The sequence below is a fragment of the Diceros bicornis genome, chromosome 25 (assembly GCF_020826845.1).
Source record: "Diceros bicornis minor isolate mBicDic1 chromosome 25, mDicBic1.mat.cur, whole genome shotgun sequence".
Lineage (NCBI taxonomy): Eukaryota > Metazoa > Chordata > Mammalia > Perissodactyla > Rhinocerotidae > Diceros > Diceros bicornis.
The window spans coordinates 46,774,274-46,796,254 of record NC_080764.1 but is presented as its reverse complement, the minus strand read 5'-3'; the positions used below and the strand labels follow the sequence as shown (position 1 = coordinate 46,796,254).

The following is a 21,981-nucleotide window of genomic DNA, read 5'->3' as shown; positions in this document are numbered from 1 at the left end:
TCACTAGGTTATGTTATCCCTAATGGCCCTGCTTCTGGCGTGTCCTCTGTGTTTCCCACGGAGTTATGTGCATATTATATATTTACCATGGGCTTGATTGCTCCTGTTTGGGGATTGCTTTTTACTGCACTGTTTCTCAAACTCCAGTAATTAGAATACCATCTCCATATTTTTGCCATATCTGTCTCTCAACTTAATGTTTTCATGAGAGGCGGTATGGTATAGCACGGATTCTGGATGCAGAATACCTGGGACTGAGTCTCTGCTCTACCAGTTCCTAGCTGTGTGACCTTAGAAGAGTTATCTTAATGTCTCTGTGCCTCAGTTTCCTCCCTGCAAATGGAGATAATAATTTTATCTGCCTCACATATATGCCCTTATTATTACTTGACACACATTAAGGATAGCAGAGTCTTAGTTATTATTACTATTATTGTTGTTGTTGTTGTTGTTTTTCACAACCCGTGGTGAATCAGATACTGGGAAGCTCAGTTTGCATCATTCATTGGCACACACCAAGCACAATGTAAATGCATGTGTTTTTATTTCTTTTAATTGGCTTACTTGTAAAATACCTAATTTATTTAAAAAGGAAACTTTTTAAGCAATGATATCCACAAATTCAAAGTTCCTTACATGATAGTTACATATTTAAAAAAAATTATATAAAAATAAAATACATAACTATTAAAGCAAAGAATGTCCCTCTGTGTACCACCACTCACGACCTATATGTGAGAAATGTTGGCTTAACTGACACAAAATAGAAAGAGAAGAAAACACACTTACGTTTCTGAGACTCAGCGGGGAGAAATCCAAAGTGAAAGCGTTTGCAATGAACATAATACTGTCGGGATTATGGGTTTGCAATGCACATAATACTGTCAGGGTTATGGGTTTGCAATGAACATAATACTGTCGGGATTACGGGTCTGAGGAGGCCTGAGAGCTGGGTTATTTCCGTGTAGACACCAGAAATCCCAGAATGGGCTTGTTCAATAAGCAGAATTGGTTCTTGCCTTTTAAACCATCTAACCATCTTGGGGTGCTCTCCTGATGAGCTGAGGCTGTCAGAATGGGAGCCTTTACAACGCAGGTGTCCGAGGTAAGAGTCGCCGTCCGGCTGTAAATTTCCCGGGCCTTCATGAGAAGGAAGCATTAGGAAGCCCTTAAGCTGAGCACTGACGGCCCGCAGTCTAACTGTGTTAGCAGGATGGAGAGAGTTCACAGATTTTATTGTATCTGCATATTGTGTTTCCTCTTGCCGTAAAGCAAGGGGGCATGTAGAGCTTTAGTGTGCTTGTTCAAATTGCAATAATTAATATGAATGTTTTCATTATATCACAGAAAACAGCAATATAGAACGCAGGCGTTAGCTGTATTGACAATAGAAAGCTGTAGTGTGAGCTGATTCCACCATGCGAATGAAGGGGGTGAATTAGCTGTGTTAACTGAACACATACAGCAGAATGGATCCCTACCTGGTTGTGTCTCTTAGAAAGATACCAGGTAATAAGTGGTGAGCACCACTTTAGACTGTGATCTTCTCCTGTGTATTTGAGCTTTTTTATCCTCATTTGGTTTCTGAATTTAAATTCTTAAATTTTCATTTCACCTTTCTTTCCATTTTAATGAATGTCTTTCCCCTTGGAAACCTCACGAGTGTATTTTAGTAATCAGAAACCACAAAAGTGATAGCTGTTAACAATATATGTCATTCAATTATCAACAGTGTTAGGATCTTGATTACTTTGTTTCTAGAACATCCTTACAAATAACAGGATGCCTTGTTTGGGCCCTCAAGTCTTGTTGGGTTAATATTTAGTTGGCTCTTTCTGTTGCCTCTGTAGAAAGGTCTGGCTTCACAGTGAGGCCTGTGGCTGGATACCTGAGTCCACGAGACTTTCTGGCAGGCCTGGCCTACAGAGTGTTCCACTGCACCCAGTACGTTCGGCACGGCTCGGACCCCCTCTACACCCCGGAACCGTGAGTACCCGCGTTGGAAGCCTAGGCTAGACTAGACCACCACACTGTGATGTGGTCAGTGCTCACTTTATTTGAAAGTGACTCAGGCCCTCCTTTACCTCCACAGTAATTTCGTCTTTATAGCCAGTGAGAGCCACAGCACTCACCTGAAGGAGCGAGGGCTCATTGAACCATCGGGTCCTCAGCCGGGAATGTGGGGTCTCCAATGTTCCTGCTCCAGCTTGTCTCTCTCACTTCATCCCCACACTGAACACTGAACATCCCCACAAAGAACCCTCTGCTTTGGCCAGCCTGTTGCTGACATTACTCCCTGAAATGTGTGTAACTTTCGTAAAGCCATGATCCATATAGGCCCTTAGGACAATGTTGCATTTAAAGAAGCTGGGCTCACACGGAAATTCGTGCTGGGCGCTGCTCGAATCTACTCATTTAGTGCCCGCAGCAACCCTGTGGTATAGACACTGTTATTCTCTCCATTTTTACTGATAAGGAGACGCAGGCACAGAGGGTAAAGTGAACGTTGACACACTGCCAGAGCACGTGTCTCTCCGTGAGGAGGCTCCTCTCACGTTGAGGAGGTGACGTCCACATGCCACAGCAACTCTGTTACCAATCCCTTCTCCGTTAGTCTTCTTCGTCACCCCCAGACTCAGACTCTGTGCTGTGCCCTCCCCGCTGTCTGAATTTCCTGAACACTCCTCCAGTCCTGCCCACCACCTCTAGATTCACATGGGCTTTGTGACTCTTCTTGGGTTCGGGTTCTGTCAGCTTTCCTTGAGAGAATCCATCTTTGGGGCTTTTATCTCCTCTCTACTGGATAATGGGTGGGCCAGGGGTGTGGACAGAAGATTGGATGGAGAGCAGTGGGTAGCTGTGAACCCATGTGTGTTGATAATTTGGCCTGATCACACATGAGATTGTACAGTCTCCCAGTGTGAAACACTCTGGCCCCTTTTCCTGAACTTAGTGAATTCTCCACTGCCTTCAAGACAGATGCAAGTTCTCTCTTCTCTAGGAAACGTTCTCTTGCCATCTTGTGCACAATCACTCCTTCCTCAGAAAACCTGCCGTTTACTCTTCTTCTTGTCCATCTGTAATGTGTATTTAACCATGCGAGCTTTTAACATTTTAAACTTGGGTCTTACATCTTTGCTGGAATTATGAACTACTTGAGATCAGTGCCCTAAATATTTCTTTGTATGCTTTTTTTTTTTTTAATGAGTAAACATTTATTGGGAGACTACCATTTGCTTGGATTGTCTGGGAACAAGACGAGGTCCCTGCTGGATGTGCGGGGGACGAGGGTTAGCCCACAGACAGATCGATAGGTAATATGGTAGCAGATACAAGTGCTGGGCTGTGCTGGAAGTGCTGTGAAGACAGAGCGGAGCAAAGAGGTGAAGATTGATGGATAGTGCTCTTTCGGGTTGAGTCATCAGGGCAGCCTCTGGGAGGTGACATTTGAGCAGAGACTTGAATACGAATATCTATCAGTGGAATGTTCCAGGTGGAGGGAGAAGAGCAAAGGCAGAGACCCTGAAGCTGGGAGCTATCACTGGGTCTCTGCCCCCTTGGGCTCTGTTCAAATGAGTGCCTACCCCTGGTCCTACCCTAGTTTGTTACCCACTGTTCTTCAGCCACTGGGGTTTTCATTTTGTTTATGACGCTGTTTTGCTTGAATAATCTTGTAACTAATGGGCTGCTGTGATCTTCACTGGGGAGCAGAGAGTCCTGGGAGGTTCAGCAGTTAAGCAGCTGATGGCGGTGGAAGTGAGCAGGGATTAGGGCTGAGCCACGGAAGCCCCCTCATCCTCTCAGGCAGGCGTGAGGCTCACTGACCAGGGTCACTACATTGTTTTTTAGATCCTTCCAGCTTCCCTCAGAGTGTTTTCAGAGTAAACAAGGTTACTTATAGGACTCAAGACATTTGAAAAAGAAATGCTTCTTAGAGTGGAGCGAGTGCTCAAAGGAGCATTGTCAGAGCTAGAAAGGCAATCTCTGCATCTAGCCCAGAGGGCTTACAAACGGCCTGTTTACAAAGAGCGGGCACTTTTTTAGTTCCCTTTGAATAACTGGCCCTCCTGAGACCTGTGATAGCATGCCAATAGGTATGCAGAGAGAGAGGGCAAAGAAATGAGATTGTAGCCACAGAGGTCTATAAAATTTGGGGATAATGTGTTACATTTTTACCAAAATACTTTCAGCCAATTCATTCAGCAAACATTTATGTGCAAAGCTAGCAGGGAGGTGCAGTGGATTCAAAGATAAATAAAATATAGCGGCTGTTTTTTAAAGCAGCTCACATTCTGGCAGGAGAGAGAGAAACATAAATAATTATGAAAGAGTGTGGCTAGGGCTATAATGGGGGTGTGTACAAAGTGTTAGAGAAGGACAGAGGACAGTCCCAAAAGGCTTTCCAGAGAAGGTATAAACCAAGTGGGGATCTAGAAGGGGGTATAGGAATTTCTTTTTTGGACAAGGCAGGGTGCGGAGGGGAGAGAATGCTTTCAAGTCAGGGAACCGGCAAGTGCAAAGTTCTGGAGGCACACAAGAGGCATAAAGGAGAAAGACTTGTAACGCCAGAGTGGCCAAAACACAGGGTATGTGTCAGGGATGAAATGTTTTTTCAGTCTGCAATGTAAGTGATCCTTTGTCAAATCAGGATCTTTGGGCTTAATTCTGTAGGCAATAAATAGGGAGCAATCCAAGGTTCTTAAGCACCTTCAGATAAATTGTATTTGAGAAAGATGATGGGAGTGGCGGCTGGGGAAGTGTGGAAAACGAACTAGCTGGAAAACCAGCTGGGAGCTCATAGTCCAGTGCAGGAGAATAGTTTACAAGGTATTGAACTAGAAAAGGTCAATGGGATAGGACAAGAGGGCACCTATGTGAAAAATATCACTAAGGTGGAGTTAACAATATTTGGTGACTGTGATGGGGGTGAGGAGAGGGGAGAGTCTCTAAGGTAATGCTAAGGTTGTTAGATTGGGAAGCTGAATAGGTAGTTTTTTCTAACAATGACTGAGAATATTGAGGAGGATCTAGCTTGGATGGAGGAGAGAAGGAAAGAGGGAGAGAAGAGGATTTGGGTTTGGGGCATGTTGTCTTTGAGGGGCCCATGGGTGGGACCTCCAGAGGGAGAAGCCCCTGGCAGTTGGAAATAAGGGCTGGGAGTCAGAAGTGAATTGAGATCTCCCGCTGCAGATCTGAGTGTTCTCTTCTTCCATGACACCTGTGACTACACAGACACGAGGAGACTGTCAGGATGGAAATCTGGGATTCACTAACTTGGGATTATTTTTGCAGGCTCTTGTTTTTGAGTGGGTTTTATATTATAAAAACATTTTTTAATTATTATTATTATTTTATGAGCAAGTGATGCTTGTACGTGATTCAGAATTCAAAGTGTATGAAAGGGTACACTGTGAACAGTGATTTCCTTTCCCTCCTCTGCTCTCTTGACACTCACTTCCTCCTCCCCAGAGGCGACCACTGCCACCAGTTTCCATCGCCTGCTTCCAGAAATACGCTATGCAGACAAAATTCTCTGTAAAGATCCCCTTCACCCTTAAGTTCTGCAAAGTCCTAAGTTCCTTCCCAGCCGTCGTTTGGATCTATGTGACGCTGTGCTGGGGGTGGTGTTTCACAGGCATCTCTGCAATGAAATCCATTTTCTCAGTTGAAAACCAACAAGAAGGCAGATTCTCCAATTTCTGAAGTTCCACTTGGCTGCTGTGTTTGTTGCTTGTACTCTGCTTCCAAATCACTGCCTTCAATTGCTGAACTGTCGTAGTGGAGGCAGTGCTAATGAGACTGAGGTGAGCCCTGCAGACGCAGCTGGAGATGAGAGCGAAGGCAGCAAAAAGACACTACCTGAAAAGAGAATTGTATTTTCCTTTTCAGTCTGGGTAAAATGTATTTCGATATCAAAGCTTTCAACACACGTTGGGTTTTAAACATGTCTTTGGCTTTTTTTTTTTTAATTTTTTGTTTATTGCAGTAACATTGGTTTATAACATTGTATAAATTTCAGGTTTACATCATTATACTTCTATTCCTGCATAGATTACATCATGTTCACCACCCAAATACTAATTACAACCCATCACCACACACATGTGCCGAATTATCCCTTTCACCCTCCTCCCTCCCCCCTTCCCCTCTGGTAACCACCAATCCAATCTCTGTCTCTATGTGTTTGTTTATTGTTGTTATTATCTACTACTTAATGAAGGAAATCATACGGTATTAGACCTTCTCCCTCTGACTTATTTCACTTTGCATAATACCCTCAATGTCCATCCATGTTGTCACAAATGGCTGGATTTCATCGTTTCTTATGGCTGAGTAGTATTCCATTGTGTATATATACCACATCTTCTTTATCCATTCGTCCCTTGATGGGCACTTAGGTTGCTTCCAAGTCTTGGCTATTGTGAATAACGCTGCAATGAACACAGGGGTGCATGTATCTTTACGCATTGGTGTTTTCAAGTTCTTTGGATAAATACCCAGCAGTGGAATAGCTGGATCATATGGTAGTTCTATCCTTGAATTTTTGAGGAATCTCCATACTGTTTTCCATAGTGGCTGCACCAGTTTGCACTCCCACCGGCAGTGTATGAGAGTTCCCTTCTCTCCACATCCTCTCCAACACATGTTGTTTCCTGTCTTGTTAATTACAGCCATTCTGACGGGAGTGAGGTGATATCTCATTGTAGTTTTGATTTGCATTTCCCAGATAGTTAATGATTTTGAACATCTTTTCATGTGTCTGTTGGCCATCTGTATATCTTCTTTGGAGAAATGTCTGTTCAGGTCTTTTGCCCATTTTTTAATTGGGTTGTTAGTTTTTTTGTTGTTGAGATGCATATGTTCTTTATATAATTTAGAGATTAAGCCCTTATCAGATGTATGGTTTGCAAATATCTTCTCCCAATTGTTAGGTTGCCTTTTTGTTTTGTTGATGGTTTCCTTTGCTGTGCAGAAGCTTTTTAGTTTGATGTAGTCACATTTGTTTATTTTTTCTATTGTTTCTCTTGCCTGGTCAGACGTGGTGCTTGAAAAGATGTTGCTAAGACCGATGTTGAAGAGCGTACTGCCTATGTTTTCTTCTAGAAGTTTCATAGTTTCAGGTCTTACATTCAAATCTTTAATCCATTTGGAGTTAATTTTTCTGTATGGTGTGAGGTAATGGTCTACTTTCATTTTTTTGCATGTGGCTGTCCAGTTTTCCCAACACCGTTTGTTGAAGAGACTTTCTTTTCTACATTGTATGTTCTTGGCTCCTTTGTCGAAGATTAGCTGTCCATAGATGTGTGGGTTTATTTCTGGGCTTTCGATTCTATTCCATTGATCTGTGTGTCTGTTTTTGTGCCAGTACCATGCTATTTGGTTACTATAGCTTTGTAGTATATTTTGAAATCAGGGAGTGTGATACCTCCAGCTTTGTTCTTTTTTCTCAGGATTCCTTTAGCTATTCAGGGTCTTTTGTTGTTCCATATAAATTTTAGGATTCTTTGTTCTATTTCTGTGAAAAATGTTGTTGGAACTTTGATAGGGATTGCATTGAATCTATAAATTGCTTTAGGAAGTATGGACATCTTAACTATGTTAATTCTTCCAATCCAAGAGCACGGAATATCTTTCCATTTCTTTGTGTCTTCTTCAATTTCTTTCAGCAATGTTTTATAGTTTTCAGTGTACAGATCTTTCACCTCTTTGGGTAAGTTTATTCCTAGGTATTTTATTCTTTTTGTTGCAATTATAAATGGGATTGTATTCTTAATTTCTCTTTCTACTATTTCGTTGTTAGTGTATAGAAGTGCAACTGATTTTTGTATGTTGATTTTGTATCCTGCAACTTTACCGTATTCGTTTATTACTTCTAAAAGTTTTCTGGTGGATTCTTTAGGGTTTTCTATATATAAAATCATGTCATCTGCAAATAGTGACAGTTTCACTTCTTCCTTTCCAATTTGCATCCCTTTTATTTCTTTCTCTTGCCTGATTGCTCAGGCTAGAACTTCCAGTACTATGTTAAATAGGAGTGGTGACAGTGGGCATCCTTGTCTGGTTCCTGTTCTTAGAGGGATAGCTTTCAGTTTTTCACCATTGAGGATGATATTAGCTGTGGGTTTCTCATCTATGGCCTTTATTATGTTGAGGTACTTTCCTTCTATCCCCATTTTATTCAGAGTTTTTATCATAGGTGGATGCTGTATCTTGTCAAATCCTTTCTCTGCATCTATTGAGATAATCATGTGATTTTTATTCTTCATTTTATTAATGTGGTGTATTACGTTGATTGATTTGCGAATGTTGAACCATCCCTGCATACCTGGAATAAATCCCACTTGATCATGGTGTATAATCTTTTTAATGTATTGTTGTATGCGATTTGCTAGTATTTTGTTGAGCATTTTTGCATCGATGTTCATCAGTGATATTGGCCTGTAATTTTCTTTTTTTGTGTTGTCCTTGTCTGGTTTTGGTATCAGGGTAATGTCGGCTTCGTAGAATGAGTTAGGGAGCTTCCCCCCCTCCTCAATTTTTTGGAAGCGTTTGAGAAGGATAGGTATTAAGTCTTCTTTGAATGTTTGGTAGAATTCACCAGGGAAGCCGTCTGGTCCTGGACTTTTATTTTTGGGGAGGTTTGTGATTACTGTTTCGATCTCCTTACTGGTGATTGGTCTATTCAAATTCTCTACTTCTTCTTGATCCAGTTTTGGAAGGTTGTATGATTCTAAGAATTTATCCATTTCTTCCAGATTGTCGAATTCCTTGGCATATAGCTTTTCATAGTATTCTCTTATAATCTTTTGTATTTCTGAGGTGTCTGTTGTAATTTCTCCTCTTTCATTTCTGATTTTACTTATTTGTGCCTTCTCTCTTTTTTTCTTGGTGAGTCTAGCTAAAGGTTTGTCAATTTTGTTGATCTTTTCAAAGAACCAGCTCTTGGTTTTATTAAATTTTTCTATTTTTTTTTGGTCTCTATTTCATTTATTTCTGCTCTGATTTTTATTATTTCCCTTCTTCTACTGATTTTGGGCTTTGTTTGTTCTTCTTTTTCCAGTTCCTTTAGGTGCATTGTTAGATTGTTTATTTGAGATTTTTCTTGTTTGTTGAGATAGGCCTGTATTGCTATAAACTTCCGTCTTAGAACCGCTTTTGCTGTATCCCATAAATTCTGGCATGTCATATTTTCATTTTCATTTGTCTGCAGGTACTTTTTGATTTCTTCATTGACCCAGTCATTGTTCAGTAGCATTTTGTTTAATCTCCACGTATTTGTGGCTTTTCTGATTTTCTTCCTATAGTTGATTTCTAGTTTCATACTTGTGCTCAGAAAAGATGCTTGGTATTATTTCAATCTTCTTAAATTTATGGAGACTCATTTTGTGGCCTAATATGTGATCAATCCTGGAGAATGTTCCATGTGCATTTGAAAAGAATGTGTATTCTTTGGTTTTTGGATGGAATGCTCTGTATATATCTACTAGGTCCATCTGTTCTAGTGTCTCATTTAAGGCCAATGTTTCCTTATTGATCTTGTTTGGATGATCTATCCGTTGGTGTAAGTGGAGTGTTAAAGTCCCCTACTATTATTGTGTTACTGTCTATTTCTCTTTTTATGTCTGTTGCTAATTGCTTTATATATTTAGGTGCCCCTACATTGGGTGCGTAGATATTTACAAGTGTTATATCCTCTTGTTGGATTGTTCCCTTGATCATTATGTAATTACCTTCTTTGTCTCTTTTTACAGTTTTTGTTTTAAAGTCTATTTTGTCTGATATGAGTATTGCTACCCCAGCTTTCTTTTCATTGCCATTTGCATGGAGTATCTATTTCCATCCCTTCACTTTCAGTTTGTGAGTGTCTTTAGGTCTGAAGTGTGTCTCTTGTATGCAGCATATATATGGGTCTTGTTTTTTTATCCAATCAGCCACCCTATGCCTTTTAATTTGGGCATTTAGTCCATTGACGTTTAAAGTAGCTATTGATAAGTATGTACTTGCTGCCATTTTTTAACTTTTTTTCTCAGTGTTTTAGTAGTCCTTCTCTGTTCCTTTATTCTTCTATACAGAATTGAAGGTCTCTTTAGTTTGACCTCTGTCTGAAAGCTCTACTGTTTAACTCCCCTCCTCCCTCATTTTATGTTTTTGATATCATATCTAACCTCTTTTTTGTGCATTTGTATCCATTGCCCTCTTATCATGGAAATAGATAATTTTTCCTATTTGTGGTCTTCTCTTTTCCCCTTAAATCAGTCCCTTGAACATTTCTTGTAACACTGGTTTCTTGGTGACAAACTCTTTTAATTTTTGCTTGTCTGGGAAATTTTTGATCTCTCCTTCCATTTTGAATGATAATCTTGCTGTGTAGAGTATTCTTGGCTGTAAGTTTTTTCCTTTCAGCACTTTAAATAGATCTTGCCACTCTCTTCTAGCCTGTAAGGGTTCTGCTGAGAAGTCAGCTGATAGCCTTATGGGGTTTCCTTTGTATGTAACTTGTCTTTCTCTGGCAGCTTTTAGGATTCTCTCTTTATCTTTAATTCCAGACATTTTGATTATGACGTGTCTTGGTGTGGGCCTCTTTGGGTTTATCTTGTTTGGGGCTCTCTGTGCTTCCTGTACCTGGATGTCTGTTTCCTTCCTTAGGTTAGGGAAGTTTTCATCTATTATTTCTTGAAATAGATTCTCTGCCCCTTTGTCTCACTCTTCTCCTTCCGGGACACCTATAACACGGATGTTAGTGTGCTTGATGTTGTCCCAGAGGTCCCTTAGACTGTCCTCATTCTTTTTAATTCTTTTCTCTTTTACCTGTTCAGCTTGGGTAATTTCTTCTAGTCTTTCTTCCAACTCGCAGATCCGTTCTTCTGTATCCTCTACTCTGCTTTTGAGTCCCTCTAGTGAATTTTTCATTTTCAGTATTGTATTCTTCATTTCTGATTTGTTCTTTTTTATATCTTCCATTTCTTTGTTGACATTCTCACTGTGTTCATCTATTCTTCTCCCCACATCAGTGAGCATCCTTAACACTCTTAGTTTGAACTCCCTGTTGGGTAGGTTGCTCATTTCTGTTTCACTTAGTTCCTTTTCTGGGGTTTTGTCCTGTTCCCTTACTTGGAATGTATTCCTTTGCCTCCTCATTTTGCCTCTTTCCCTGTGCTTGTGTCTACGTATTAGGTAGGTCAGCTATGTCTCCTGCTCTTGGATAGGTGACCTTATACAAGTGATGCCTTAGGAGTCCTGCAGTGTGCTTCCCTCAGTTCTCAATGTTCCAGGGGTGACCCCTATGTGGGCTACATGTGTCCTTCTGTTGTGGCCTGTTTGCTCTCCCTGTATGTGCCCAGGTAGGCCGAGTTATGTTCCTGGTCAGCTGTTGTAATGCTCAGCTGTTTGTAGTTGTTGTGGGCCCTTCAGTCTCTTTATCAGGTGTGGGGAGCCCCAGCTCAGTTGCCTGCAAGTTCTAATACCACATGTGTGTTGCAGTATTTCTTTTAAGTGAGTAGGCCCCCAGCGTGGCAGGTTGTTAGGCTCAGGGCCTTACAATTGCTGTAAGCCTCCAGCCTTTAGGTCTCTTGTCAGCTCTCTGAGGATTGCAGCTGGGTGGGGCTGGCCTCAGGCACAGGAGCACCCAATTGTTTCAGACTTTGGAAGGTGAAAACCCCCCATGTGGGTCTTTGAGAAGCACAAGTCTTCTGCAGCTGACAAGCCCTGCCGCCCACAGGTCCACACACACAGTCAACAAAGTCCTGCCCCGTGTGTGTGCCCTGACCTCCCGAAGCGGACCCAGTCTCGCCACGGCGGGAGCCCCACACACTCCACCACTGCCCCACACTCTCCACCCGCTCCTTGTGCACACCCTGCCTCACTGAAGTCGGCTCAGTTGCCAGGCTGCAGAGAATCCAGTCACCAATCTATGCAGGCCCACAAGTTGCCTGAGGGCTTGTTGTTGGGGGGGGCCCGTCTCCAGGGTGGGCTGCCTGCCCTGGCTGAGCTGGATTAAGTCGGTGCTCTAGTTGGTGGGGCAGACCTGGGCTTGTAGGCCCCAGGGAGAACTCCAATGGCATCTGTGTCAGCACGCCGACCCCAGGCCACGACAATGGCCGCCGCCAATGTCCCAGTCCCTGGAGAGGTCTCACCTCTCACTACAATGCATTCAGAGCATATCAGGTGAGTCTCTTTTCACCAAAGCACTGTGTACCTTTCTTTCTGGTGATTTAGGTTGCTTTCTGAAACAGGTGAGTTTGCGTGTGGGCCCTTTAAGAGCCGGTTTTAATTTCTTTGTGAACCAGGTTTTCTGGGGGTACTCCCCAACGTTTTAGTAGCAGGCAAAGTCAGGTATTATGCCACTCATCTCGATTGTGCTGGGTCCACAAAATGCCTACAGTGGGGGCGCTCCCCGGCTCAGGGCCCTGCTCCTCCAGGGAGGCTGCGTACCTGTGGGCTGCTCCTCGGCGGCCGTGAGGTGCTGCGGCTTGTGAAGGCGGCGTTTTTCCTCTCCAGAAGGGAGTTTCTGCTTCTTCCACCTCAGTTAGGATTGTCCTTTGTTGCAGGAGTTCCTCTTATCCAGGTTTCAGTTCTGTCTCAGGGGTAATTTTTCCACAAGTAGTTGTAAAGTGGCTGTGTCTGCGGGAGGAGGTGAGTTCAGAGTCTGCCTATGCTGCCATCTTGACTTCTCTCTCTCTTTTTGGCTTGTTTTTGGATTTTACATTTTTGTGTGTGTGAGGAAGATTAGCCCTGAGCTAACATCTGATGCCAATCCTCCTCTTTTTGCTGAGGAAGACTGGCCCTGGGCTAATATCTGTGCCCATCTTCCTCTACTTTATATGGGATGCTGCCACAGCATCGCTTGACAAGTGGTGCATCGGTGTGCACCGGGAATTCGAACCCGTGAACCCTGGGTCGCTGCAGTGGAGCCCACGCACTTAACCGCTACACCACCAGGCTGGGCCCCGGATTTTACATTTTAAAGACTCTGGGTTCTGTAAACCTGGCCAGATAATAAGACTTGAATTTAAAAAGGGTGGCAGATTGGATTGGTTCCCTGGGGAAAGTTTTCTGGCCTGGAGGATGATAGAGAAAGTCCTGGAGAATCAGTGAGTCCCAGCTTTCTTGGGAGGGGTTGCTTTTCCACGTGCTTCTACCTGGACTGGAAGGTCACTGATTCTGCCACAAGTTACAGATATTCTTGCTCTTTCTTTGAGCAGCACCCGAGGCAGCGGTTCTGCATTTCATTGTTGCATAGCTGCATGCTTTGCTCAGATATGATTCCAAGCAACTTTGTCACTAATTGAGTATTACAGTTTGCAAATGATTTCCTTTAAAAAATTAGTTGGGTCAAATTCAAGGTTACTCCAATGATAGCATCTCTCTCCTTCAGTGGAATGAGGGGAAAGATGAAGAGTTCCACGTTCATGAGTGTGTGAGCATCAGCCCGCACGTGGACAGAGGCAGAAAAGACGTTTGAGAAGCCCCACAATCTCCTGGTCTCCTCTTTGTCTCTCTGGGAAGTTCATTGTGGGCTGTGTCATACTGCATCCTCTGGCCACCTCATCTTCTTTTAGAACAGGCTTTCTTGACCTTGGCACTATTGATATTTGGGCCAGATCATTCTTTTCTGTGGGGGCTGTCCTGTGGATTGTAGGATGTTTAGCAGCATCCCTGCCTCTATCCACTAGAGGTCAAGAGCACCCTTCCATCACTACCAGATGTGACAAGCAAAGATGTCTCCCGGCCTTGTCAAACGTCCCTTGGAAGGCAACATCACCCCCAGTGAGAACCACTGTTCAAGGAGAAGAAATTTGACAGGTCATGTTAACATTGCTGCTCTGTCTGCCAGTTATTGTGCTCCTTCCTCTTAAAAGCAATCTGTAGACTTTGTTTCCTTTCTAAGACATAGATCTGAGTGTAGCATTCCCTTATTTACCTGCTGTTGGTTCCCTGTTACATATAGGGAAGAAAGTCTGACCACATCGAACCACGTCTTCTGCTTCTCTGTCTGCCCCTCCAAAACTTGCTGCTTCAGTGGCACTGGACTTCTCACCATCCCCAGGAGCCTCTAGTGCATGCCTCCATCCCTTTGCACGGGTGGTTCATTCTGTCTGGAATGACTCTGGTCAAATTCTTTAATTCTCTTGGATTAAAGTTCAGTCGCAGCCTTCTCTGTGCAGACTTTTCCAGGCAGAGGGCGATGTTCCTGCAGCCCTTGGCCTGACTTAGTACTTACAACACTGCATGGCAATTATCTGTTCATGTGTCAGTCTCCTTCGGAAGACCATAATTAACTCAAGGCCGGTTGGCAAAGGCAATACAGGAACAAGAAAATCCAGACTGAGGTTGGAGTGGATCCCCAAACCAGCATATAAAGTGAAAACTAAGTCCAAAGAGGGCTGAAGCCATGACCAGCACTGCCACCAGGAGAGCTACTCAGAGGCCTATACCCAGTCTGAGATCCATGGAGGGAGGAGCACCGGGAAGCCCAGACACGTTCTCTGTGGTAGGAGGACCTCCTTCTGGAGGGTTGTGCTTCTATCCTGAGGGTGTCCTCCGCACACCCCAATAGCTTTCCTCTGACTCCAAGGGCTGACACTGGACACTCCTCCGTGAATAAGATATTTTTACATGTTCAGTGTCTTCAGGCAAAATCGTGAACCTTTAATAGTTCATGGAATTGTAGACACCGATTAAATCTACGAGGATAGCCTTCTCTTCAAATCACAGCCAATAAGGCCAATCTATGTTGCTTGTGTATTTTGCTTTGGGGATAGAAATAGTTTCAGGAGACAGTGGTTATTTACTGTGAACTGAAGAAAAGGAGCAAAAGGAGATGTGAAGCTATCTCACTTCTCCCGTATTAAAATGAGAGAAAGAGAAGAGAGAGGGAGGGAAGGAAAGAAAAAGAGAGAGACCCAACTGCACTTCACATGTGCTAAAAAATGTACATTTTTCTCCCCCTTTGGATAACTAACCCTAAATACTGTCTCACCTAAAAGGCAAGAGAGGTCATTGCCCTAGCTTAAAAAGTCATGTCACTCTGTGACGTGTTCTAAATTATATTTGAACTGTTTAAAATATTACATGAAGAAGAAATTCTATGAGATTGGCAACTTCTGCCAAGCATTGGTACAGGTCACAAAGGGACTGTCATATGGGTGGATGTGTTGTCCACATCAGACGTGGGGGGCCCCTCCTCCCCCAGAGAGAAGGGTGGATCAGAGAGGTGGGACCGTCTCTGGATTTTTCTCTGGAACTTCTTGCTGGAGGGGGTGGTGGTGATTCAGTTTAAAATCTTGGGCATACAGGGAAGAGAAGTGAGTTGGAGGGAGGGATCTCCCTCATGCCCTGCTCTGGTTTGGCCAGGTCTGGTCTCTGACACCAGGCTTTTGGTTTTCAGAAGGCAGCCCACTCCCCCTAGTTCTGCCTTAGCTTGTTTGGCTTTTCTTTCTTGGGCACTTCCTTCCAGGGATCTGTGGTCTCCATTCTTTTTAGTGCCTACAGACTTCTTGAATGTGTTTTCTGCAAAGTAGATGTTGAATTTTTGCTAACTGAATTTGCACATGCACGTGTATTTGTGTATATGATTTGCAATTATGTCTGTAGTCCCAGTTGCCAGTGGTATCTTAGAAATGCAGAGCTCTTTAATAAGAAATACTGTTTGATAAAACCGTATTCCCCTGGGGCCAAATTTCGTGCTTTCCTTCAGAAGCTGTATGGACTGACTGAGTCTCAGAAATGGAGGAGGTTGGGGCAAGAAGACTCTGTTTTCTAAGGTATTACTCCTGTATATGTAAATGACAATCCAGGCTCGTTCTCTTCAATAAAGGCCAGACCCATCTGATCTAGATATCTGGATGGAGACTAGAGGTGGCCCGATGTCTCGTGGTTCTGTACTGGTGCTCTTGGAACATAAAACATTGCTCAGGGTGGTGTTGACATACACATCCACAGCACAGCCCCTTACCCCTTGTCCAGGAATTTTAAATATAAACACACATTCTTTGACATCAATTCTCTGAGGTCAAGCCAGGTCAATGTCTGTCTTTCCAGAAGAGCTACTGCCAAGATAAAAATGCAATTTTGCACCAGAAATCCCTTTAAAAAATGTTTTAATGAAAAAATTTAAAAATATTTATTCTATTTTATTTTTCAGATGTTGTGTTTAACATACTAGTAACAAAAATATACTTGGCACAACATAGTATAAGCTTTTCCAATCAGGGAGTTCCAGATTCAGGGCTGAGCTGGGATCATGGATGATTCGCACATACTGATGTGGGCATATCTTCTTCTGTCCTCTCTTGGTGTGTCACTTTTCAAATCAAAGAGCAAACTTTCCCCATTAGGACATAATTCACGACACCATTGAGTAATTTTGCGACTTTTATTGCCAAGATACAACTAAATGCGTTTGCATTAAAGAAATTCTTTCTTGTCACAGTTAAACATTTTATGTTCAATTAATGTTATTTTTAAATACAACTGTTTTAAAGTTTAAAAAAGGCTTTGTAGTCAGGTGATTTTTCTTATAATTGCTGCTGTGTTTCAATTTTACAAGAAAAATAAAAGTGAATTATTTCTGACAATGTTTTACATCTCTTTCTAAGTAAAGTAAACGAATTTCACGCTTAGCCCTTGCTTATTAGAACAGAACCCTCTCTAAAACTAGCAGAAGATGCCTTTTTCTTGTGACTCAGACGTTACTCCTCATTTGTTAAGTAATGATATCAGCAGATAAAGATGTAGGCTTTGCAGTTTATAAGACAGGTTGGCTGCCCCTCTCTTGATCCAACAGATGCCTCTCATTAGGTCTGTAATGAGAGGAAAATAGGATTTTTCCTTCCCAACGTTTGTTCCCTCCATGCTGCCCTTGGAGAGATTCTGGCCTGTGAACCGGTCTGTCTTAAGCCCCAGCCGTAGTGGGTGTCCTCAGTATTGAGGCTCGTGGAAGGTGGGTCTGGGCAAGGTCTTACTGCAGAGCTGGGAAGATGAGCCAGAGCTTTTCAGAGGTCAACCTTCATTCCTATAAGCTCTGTGGAGCTTAAACCTGCTCTCCCCCAGAGGACCCTCGAGCGCGGTGTCAAGCTTCCCGCCCAGCCAACTGGCTTCTTCCATGGTGCTAGGATGGTTTTTGCTGTTCAGGATTGCAGAGCAGCATGACCACCAGCGATTCTCAGAAAACGGCATGTTCTCAGAAAGCAGGTTCCATCTGGCCTCCCTTTCCTGCATTTTAACCCAGAGCTCACACCCCAGCTTAGTAGCCATCGTCTCCCTCAGGAGAAGTTTGGTTTAGGCGACACCCAGGGCCAGTGAAGATGTTAGAGGCCCTAAGACCTGAAAATGTGGTCACCCCTTCCATCCTCCAACATTGATGATCTCAACAATAATAGCAGCAGATGCAACAATACTTTTTACTGTTAATAGCAAAGGCGTATATGTTGACTATTATACACTAGGCACTTTTTAAGGACTGTATGTGGATGAACTTGTTTGATACAAAAACCATCTGAGTTGTTACTATTATTATTCTGAGTATATGGAAGGGGAGACTGAGGCACAGAAAGGTTACGTAACTTGCCCAAGTTCACACAGTTGGTAAGTGGGGGGTCAGAATTTGAGCTCAGAGTAGTGCCAGAATCTGGGATTAACCTCTGTCCTGTGTTAAACAGTAACACTACACAGAAAAGCTCAAAGCTCACGTGTGCTGAAGCTGAATAGCTTCTTTCTTGGTTTTCTAATTACAGATTTTGTACAAGATTGTCAGATTTCTTACCTTAATTTGGTGGCCCTGTCTTGCCAGAACCCTAATTCCTGTAGGTGCCTCTTGGATGATCTACTGCTGTGCTGTCCCATCCAGTCTTTGGTCTGACTACCGGGCTTGTTAGGAGCCCACCCTCTCCTTGGATGTCCACAGGCCTACCCCGTTTACTGAGAGGAGGCGTCTCCTGGTTCACCGGGAAGAAGAAGGGGTAGTGCTCGCCACAGTAGCTCGCAGTGTGTAGACAGGAGGCTCCGGCAGGGGCCTGTGGACTGCGTGCCCGAAATGCAGGCCCCACTGTCTGCTCTCAGTGTGACATCGGCAAGACGCCGAACCTTCCTGTGTGAGGGATGATGAAATAAACGCTCTGATCTGTGAAGAGAAAAAAGCTTTATATAAATACCAAATAGGTCCACTCTTACTTGGCACCTCTTAAATTCCTGTGGAGGCTGAAGTGCCGCATAGAATTCCAGTGCTTCCTTAAGTTACAGGACCACGTTCCTAGACCTAGACTCCCAAGTTTCCAATCATAATATTGTGTCTAGTTTTGTGAAGCGCCTAAAAGCAAAAATAACTCCTAAGACTTTTACAGAACCTTTTGTCTTGAGAGCTCCAAGTACTCTAACAACAGACATTCTATAAAACAAACAAACACAACCCTATACATTATTTCAAACCTGTGCGTTTGGAAACCAAATTTGTGCCTAAGTGGCTGCTGGAGCTCTGTTTTTGTTCTTTTAGGCTGTTATCTGTAGTGCCTTGGGATAAAGCTTTCAAGTATATATATGTATATATTTTAACAGGTTTGAAGCAGGATTCCTTTTTTCCCACCGCCCCACTCCCCCGAGATTTGCCTTCCTTGTGTGGAGCCTGTCATCCGGAATCAGGGCCTGAATCCCCGTGCATACCCCTCAGTGCCATGTAGTCAGGGAGAAGCTCATTTATGTACCTGCAGGTGTGGAAGACTGAGATGACCTGTGAGAAATTTTCTCAGGAGTATTTGCATTTTTAAATTGCAAGTTCAGAAGTAGAAATTCACAATGATTGAATTTTAGGCAAGGAAGAGGAAACCACTGTTCATACCTCTTCACTACGGTGTAGAGAATTGCATCTATTGACAGACACAGAAGCCAGCACAAGAGAGAAGGAAAAGGGGTCTGACATTTCCCACACATGTTCTGTCTGTCATCATTCCACTCATCTCTATAAGGTAGGCAGGACTGTCACTACTTTACAGATGGCAATTCCAAGATTCAAAAATGTCAGGTAATTTTCCTACAGTCATACAATCAGAAAATAGTAAACCAAGATTGAGTCCAAGCCCCTGTGCTACACTGGGAGTTAGGAGAACGCTACTCGGGATTTGGTTGGCCTTACCTAGATGTGGAACGATAGGGCCCATCATCACTGCTCTATTCACTTGAGTTCAAAAAGAAGTTACTGAGCACCCATCACGTGCCGGGTTTCCTAAGCTCTGGAACCTAAAGATGAACATGGCATGACCTCTGTCCTGGAGAAGCTTCCTGCTTCTTGTTTAAGGGATAAAATATCTTCCAAAAGGGTAAAACTTATTGAGGTACAATAGACTTGGGTGTAAGTATAGTTCAATGTAATATGATGAATAATACATGACTTGTTGGGAACTTAGGTTTTCTTTTTTTTTTTTTTAAATTTTTTGTTTATTGCAGTAACATTGGTTTATAACATTGTAAAAATTTCAGGTGTACATCATTTTACTTCTATTTCTGCATAGATTACATCATGTTCACCACCAAAATACTAATTACAACCCATCACCACACACATGTACCGAATTATCCCTTTCACCCTCCTCCCTCCCCCCTTCCCCTCTGGTAACCACCAATCCAATCTCGGTCCCTACGTGTTTGTTTATTGTTGTTATTATCTACTACTTAATGAAGGAAATCATACGGTATTTGACCTTCTCCCTCTGACTTATTTCACTTTGCATTATACCCTCAATGTCCATCCATGTTGTCACAAATGGCTGGATTTCATCGTTTCTTATGGCTGAGTAGTATTCCATTGTGTATATATACCACATCTTCTTTATCCATTTGTCCCTTGATGGGCACTTAGGTTGCTTCCAAGTCTTGGCTATTGTGAATAACACTGCAATGAACACAGGGGTGCATGTACCTTTACAAATTGGTGTTTTCAAGTTCTTTGGATAAATACCCAACAGTGGAATAGCTGGATCATATGGTAGTTCTATCCTTGATTTTTTGAGGAATCTCCATCTTGTTTTCCATAGTGGCTGCACCAGTTTGCACTCCCACCAGCAGTGTATGAAAACTTAAGTTTTCAATGCAGTATCTTACTACATTGTTTAAGAACTCCATGAGAGAGAGACCTATATAATCTCCCTTTTACAGATGAGAAAACAATACGTCTGTGCTGTCCAATATGGTAGCGATTTAAATTTGGTGGCTATTTAAATTTATTGATTTAAATTTATTGAATAATAGTTTAGTTCCTCAGTAGCTGTAGCCACATTTCAAGTGTTCAATAGCCACCTGTGCCGAGTGGCTACCCTATTGGACGATGTGGATGTAGACTATTTCCATCATCACGGAAAGTTCAATTGCACAGTGCTGCTCTCACTAATGCCTACACAGGAATGTGGGAAATGCACTTAGGCCTGAATCCAGAATGTATGCTTTTAACCACTATGTTATATCGCCTCCACAATATTTAGTGAGATTGGAGGGGGTAAAGGGAAAGAGTTAAGAATCTCTTATTTCTTCAAGAAATAAGAAATGTCTGGGATGGTGGGGAACAGGAGACATATCGACAGCGTTTCTCTTGCAGCCTTTTTGTGGTACTTGTAAGAACAGGAAACTCATTAGATCAAGAAAGTTAGTACTTGCTGTTTGATGGTTCTTTTATGGAACCATAGGGTGACTTTCGCTAAGAGTTATTCTAGGATTATGCTTTCTTTTCTTTTAAGCCTCAGTTCCTAACATAGCCCTGGTCCATAATAAGCACACAATAAATGCTTCCTGAACTAAATTTTGAAAAAGATAGCTGTACTGTTTTTGGCTGGTCTCGGAAAAATCATAATGAAGACGAGTAACATCAGTGGGCTTCCCTGTGATTCCCAGGGGGAAAGTAAAGAAGATTTCCTCCAGGGAACATCCCGGTGCTCAGCCTCTCAGGAGAGGGCCAAAGAGGTGTTTATTTACGTTGTCATAGGGGTATAAGAGGGAGGGAGAGATCATAAGAGCTGCCTAAAATCTTATCTGGGCCGTATTTTACATATGCTATTTTAAATCTAAAGTAAAGAAACTCTGTATATGGCTCCAAAGTGAGCACTAAAAAAAAAATTGCCTCAATACCAAATTAATTCCCGTTATCATCTCTTTAGTGCAGTGAAAACAAATTAAGTCACCCCTTTTTCAATGCATCCCAGCTTGTTATCCCTGATTACTTGTACTTATCCACCAAATGTGTGAAAGCTGAAAAAAATACCCTCTTTGGGCTCCCAGCTCATCCTCCTGCTTCTTTTCATCAATGCAAACTCTCCACCCTTCCGACTCACCCTCCTTTCCTTCTCTTCATGGTTTAGCTGAAGTGCTGGCTTCTGTGTCATTTAGAACAAACAAAACCTATAGAAATGTGGTTTAAAAGACAGATGCGCTGATTTGGGATGTGAAGCAAATGTTGGACGCTCACTCGCTGCTTCTTAAAAGCTTTAATTTACAGCAAAAATAAAAAGGAGTTAACAGGAGCACAAGGAGTCAGCTTTGAAAACTGGTAAGAGGAGAAAAATGCCAGACTCATTTTGAATTTGAACTTAACAACCAGAACCCTTATTTCCCCAAAGCAAAATGATAGCAACTTTCTTAGAATGATTTAAGAATTCTCGGGAGGCCGTTAGCCCGGGCCCTGTGTCGGCCCATCACGGCAGGCTTTAGAGTCTTCCTAACAGGGCTTATCAGAGAAGATTCCAATTTAGAGCAGCCAAAGTTTAGTGTCTGATATTGGCTCTAGTTTTTCTTTTTCTTTTTTTTTCCAAAGGAGACATGATGTTTTACAGTGTTAGCAGTTTTGAAAGGTCCTACATTTCCAGTGAACAGAGCACTTTTGTGAAAAGGGCTCAGAAAAGCATTATTCAGGCAAAAATGCATCAAAGGGATGTGAGTTAGAAAAAGAGAAGTTGCCAATGTGGAGATCGGAGGCAGCCTGTGCTGACAGGTGCAATTATAGCC

At 42.6% G+C, this 21,981-nt stretch overlaps 1 protein-coding gene across 2 annotated transcripts in view; it reads left to right on the top strand.

Moving 5' to 3' along the window:
- Positions 1 to 21,981, top strand: part of TPH2 (tryptophan hydroxylase 2) — a 112,657-nt gene that overhangs the window by 37,802 nt on the left and 52,874 nt on the right. For both annotated transcript variants that reach the window (XM_058568774.1, XM_058568773.1), the window contains exon 7: positions 1,851 to 1,986. In XM_058568774.1, coding sequence (XP_058424757.1) covers positions 1,851 to 1,986 — 136 coding nt within the window. The remainder of the gene's footprint in view (positions 1 to 1,850; positions 1,987 to 21,981) is intronic.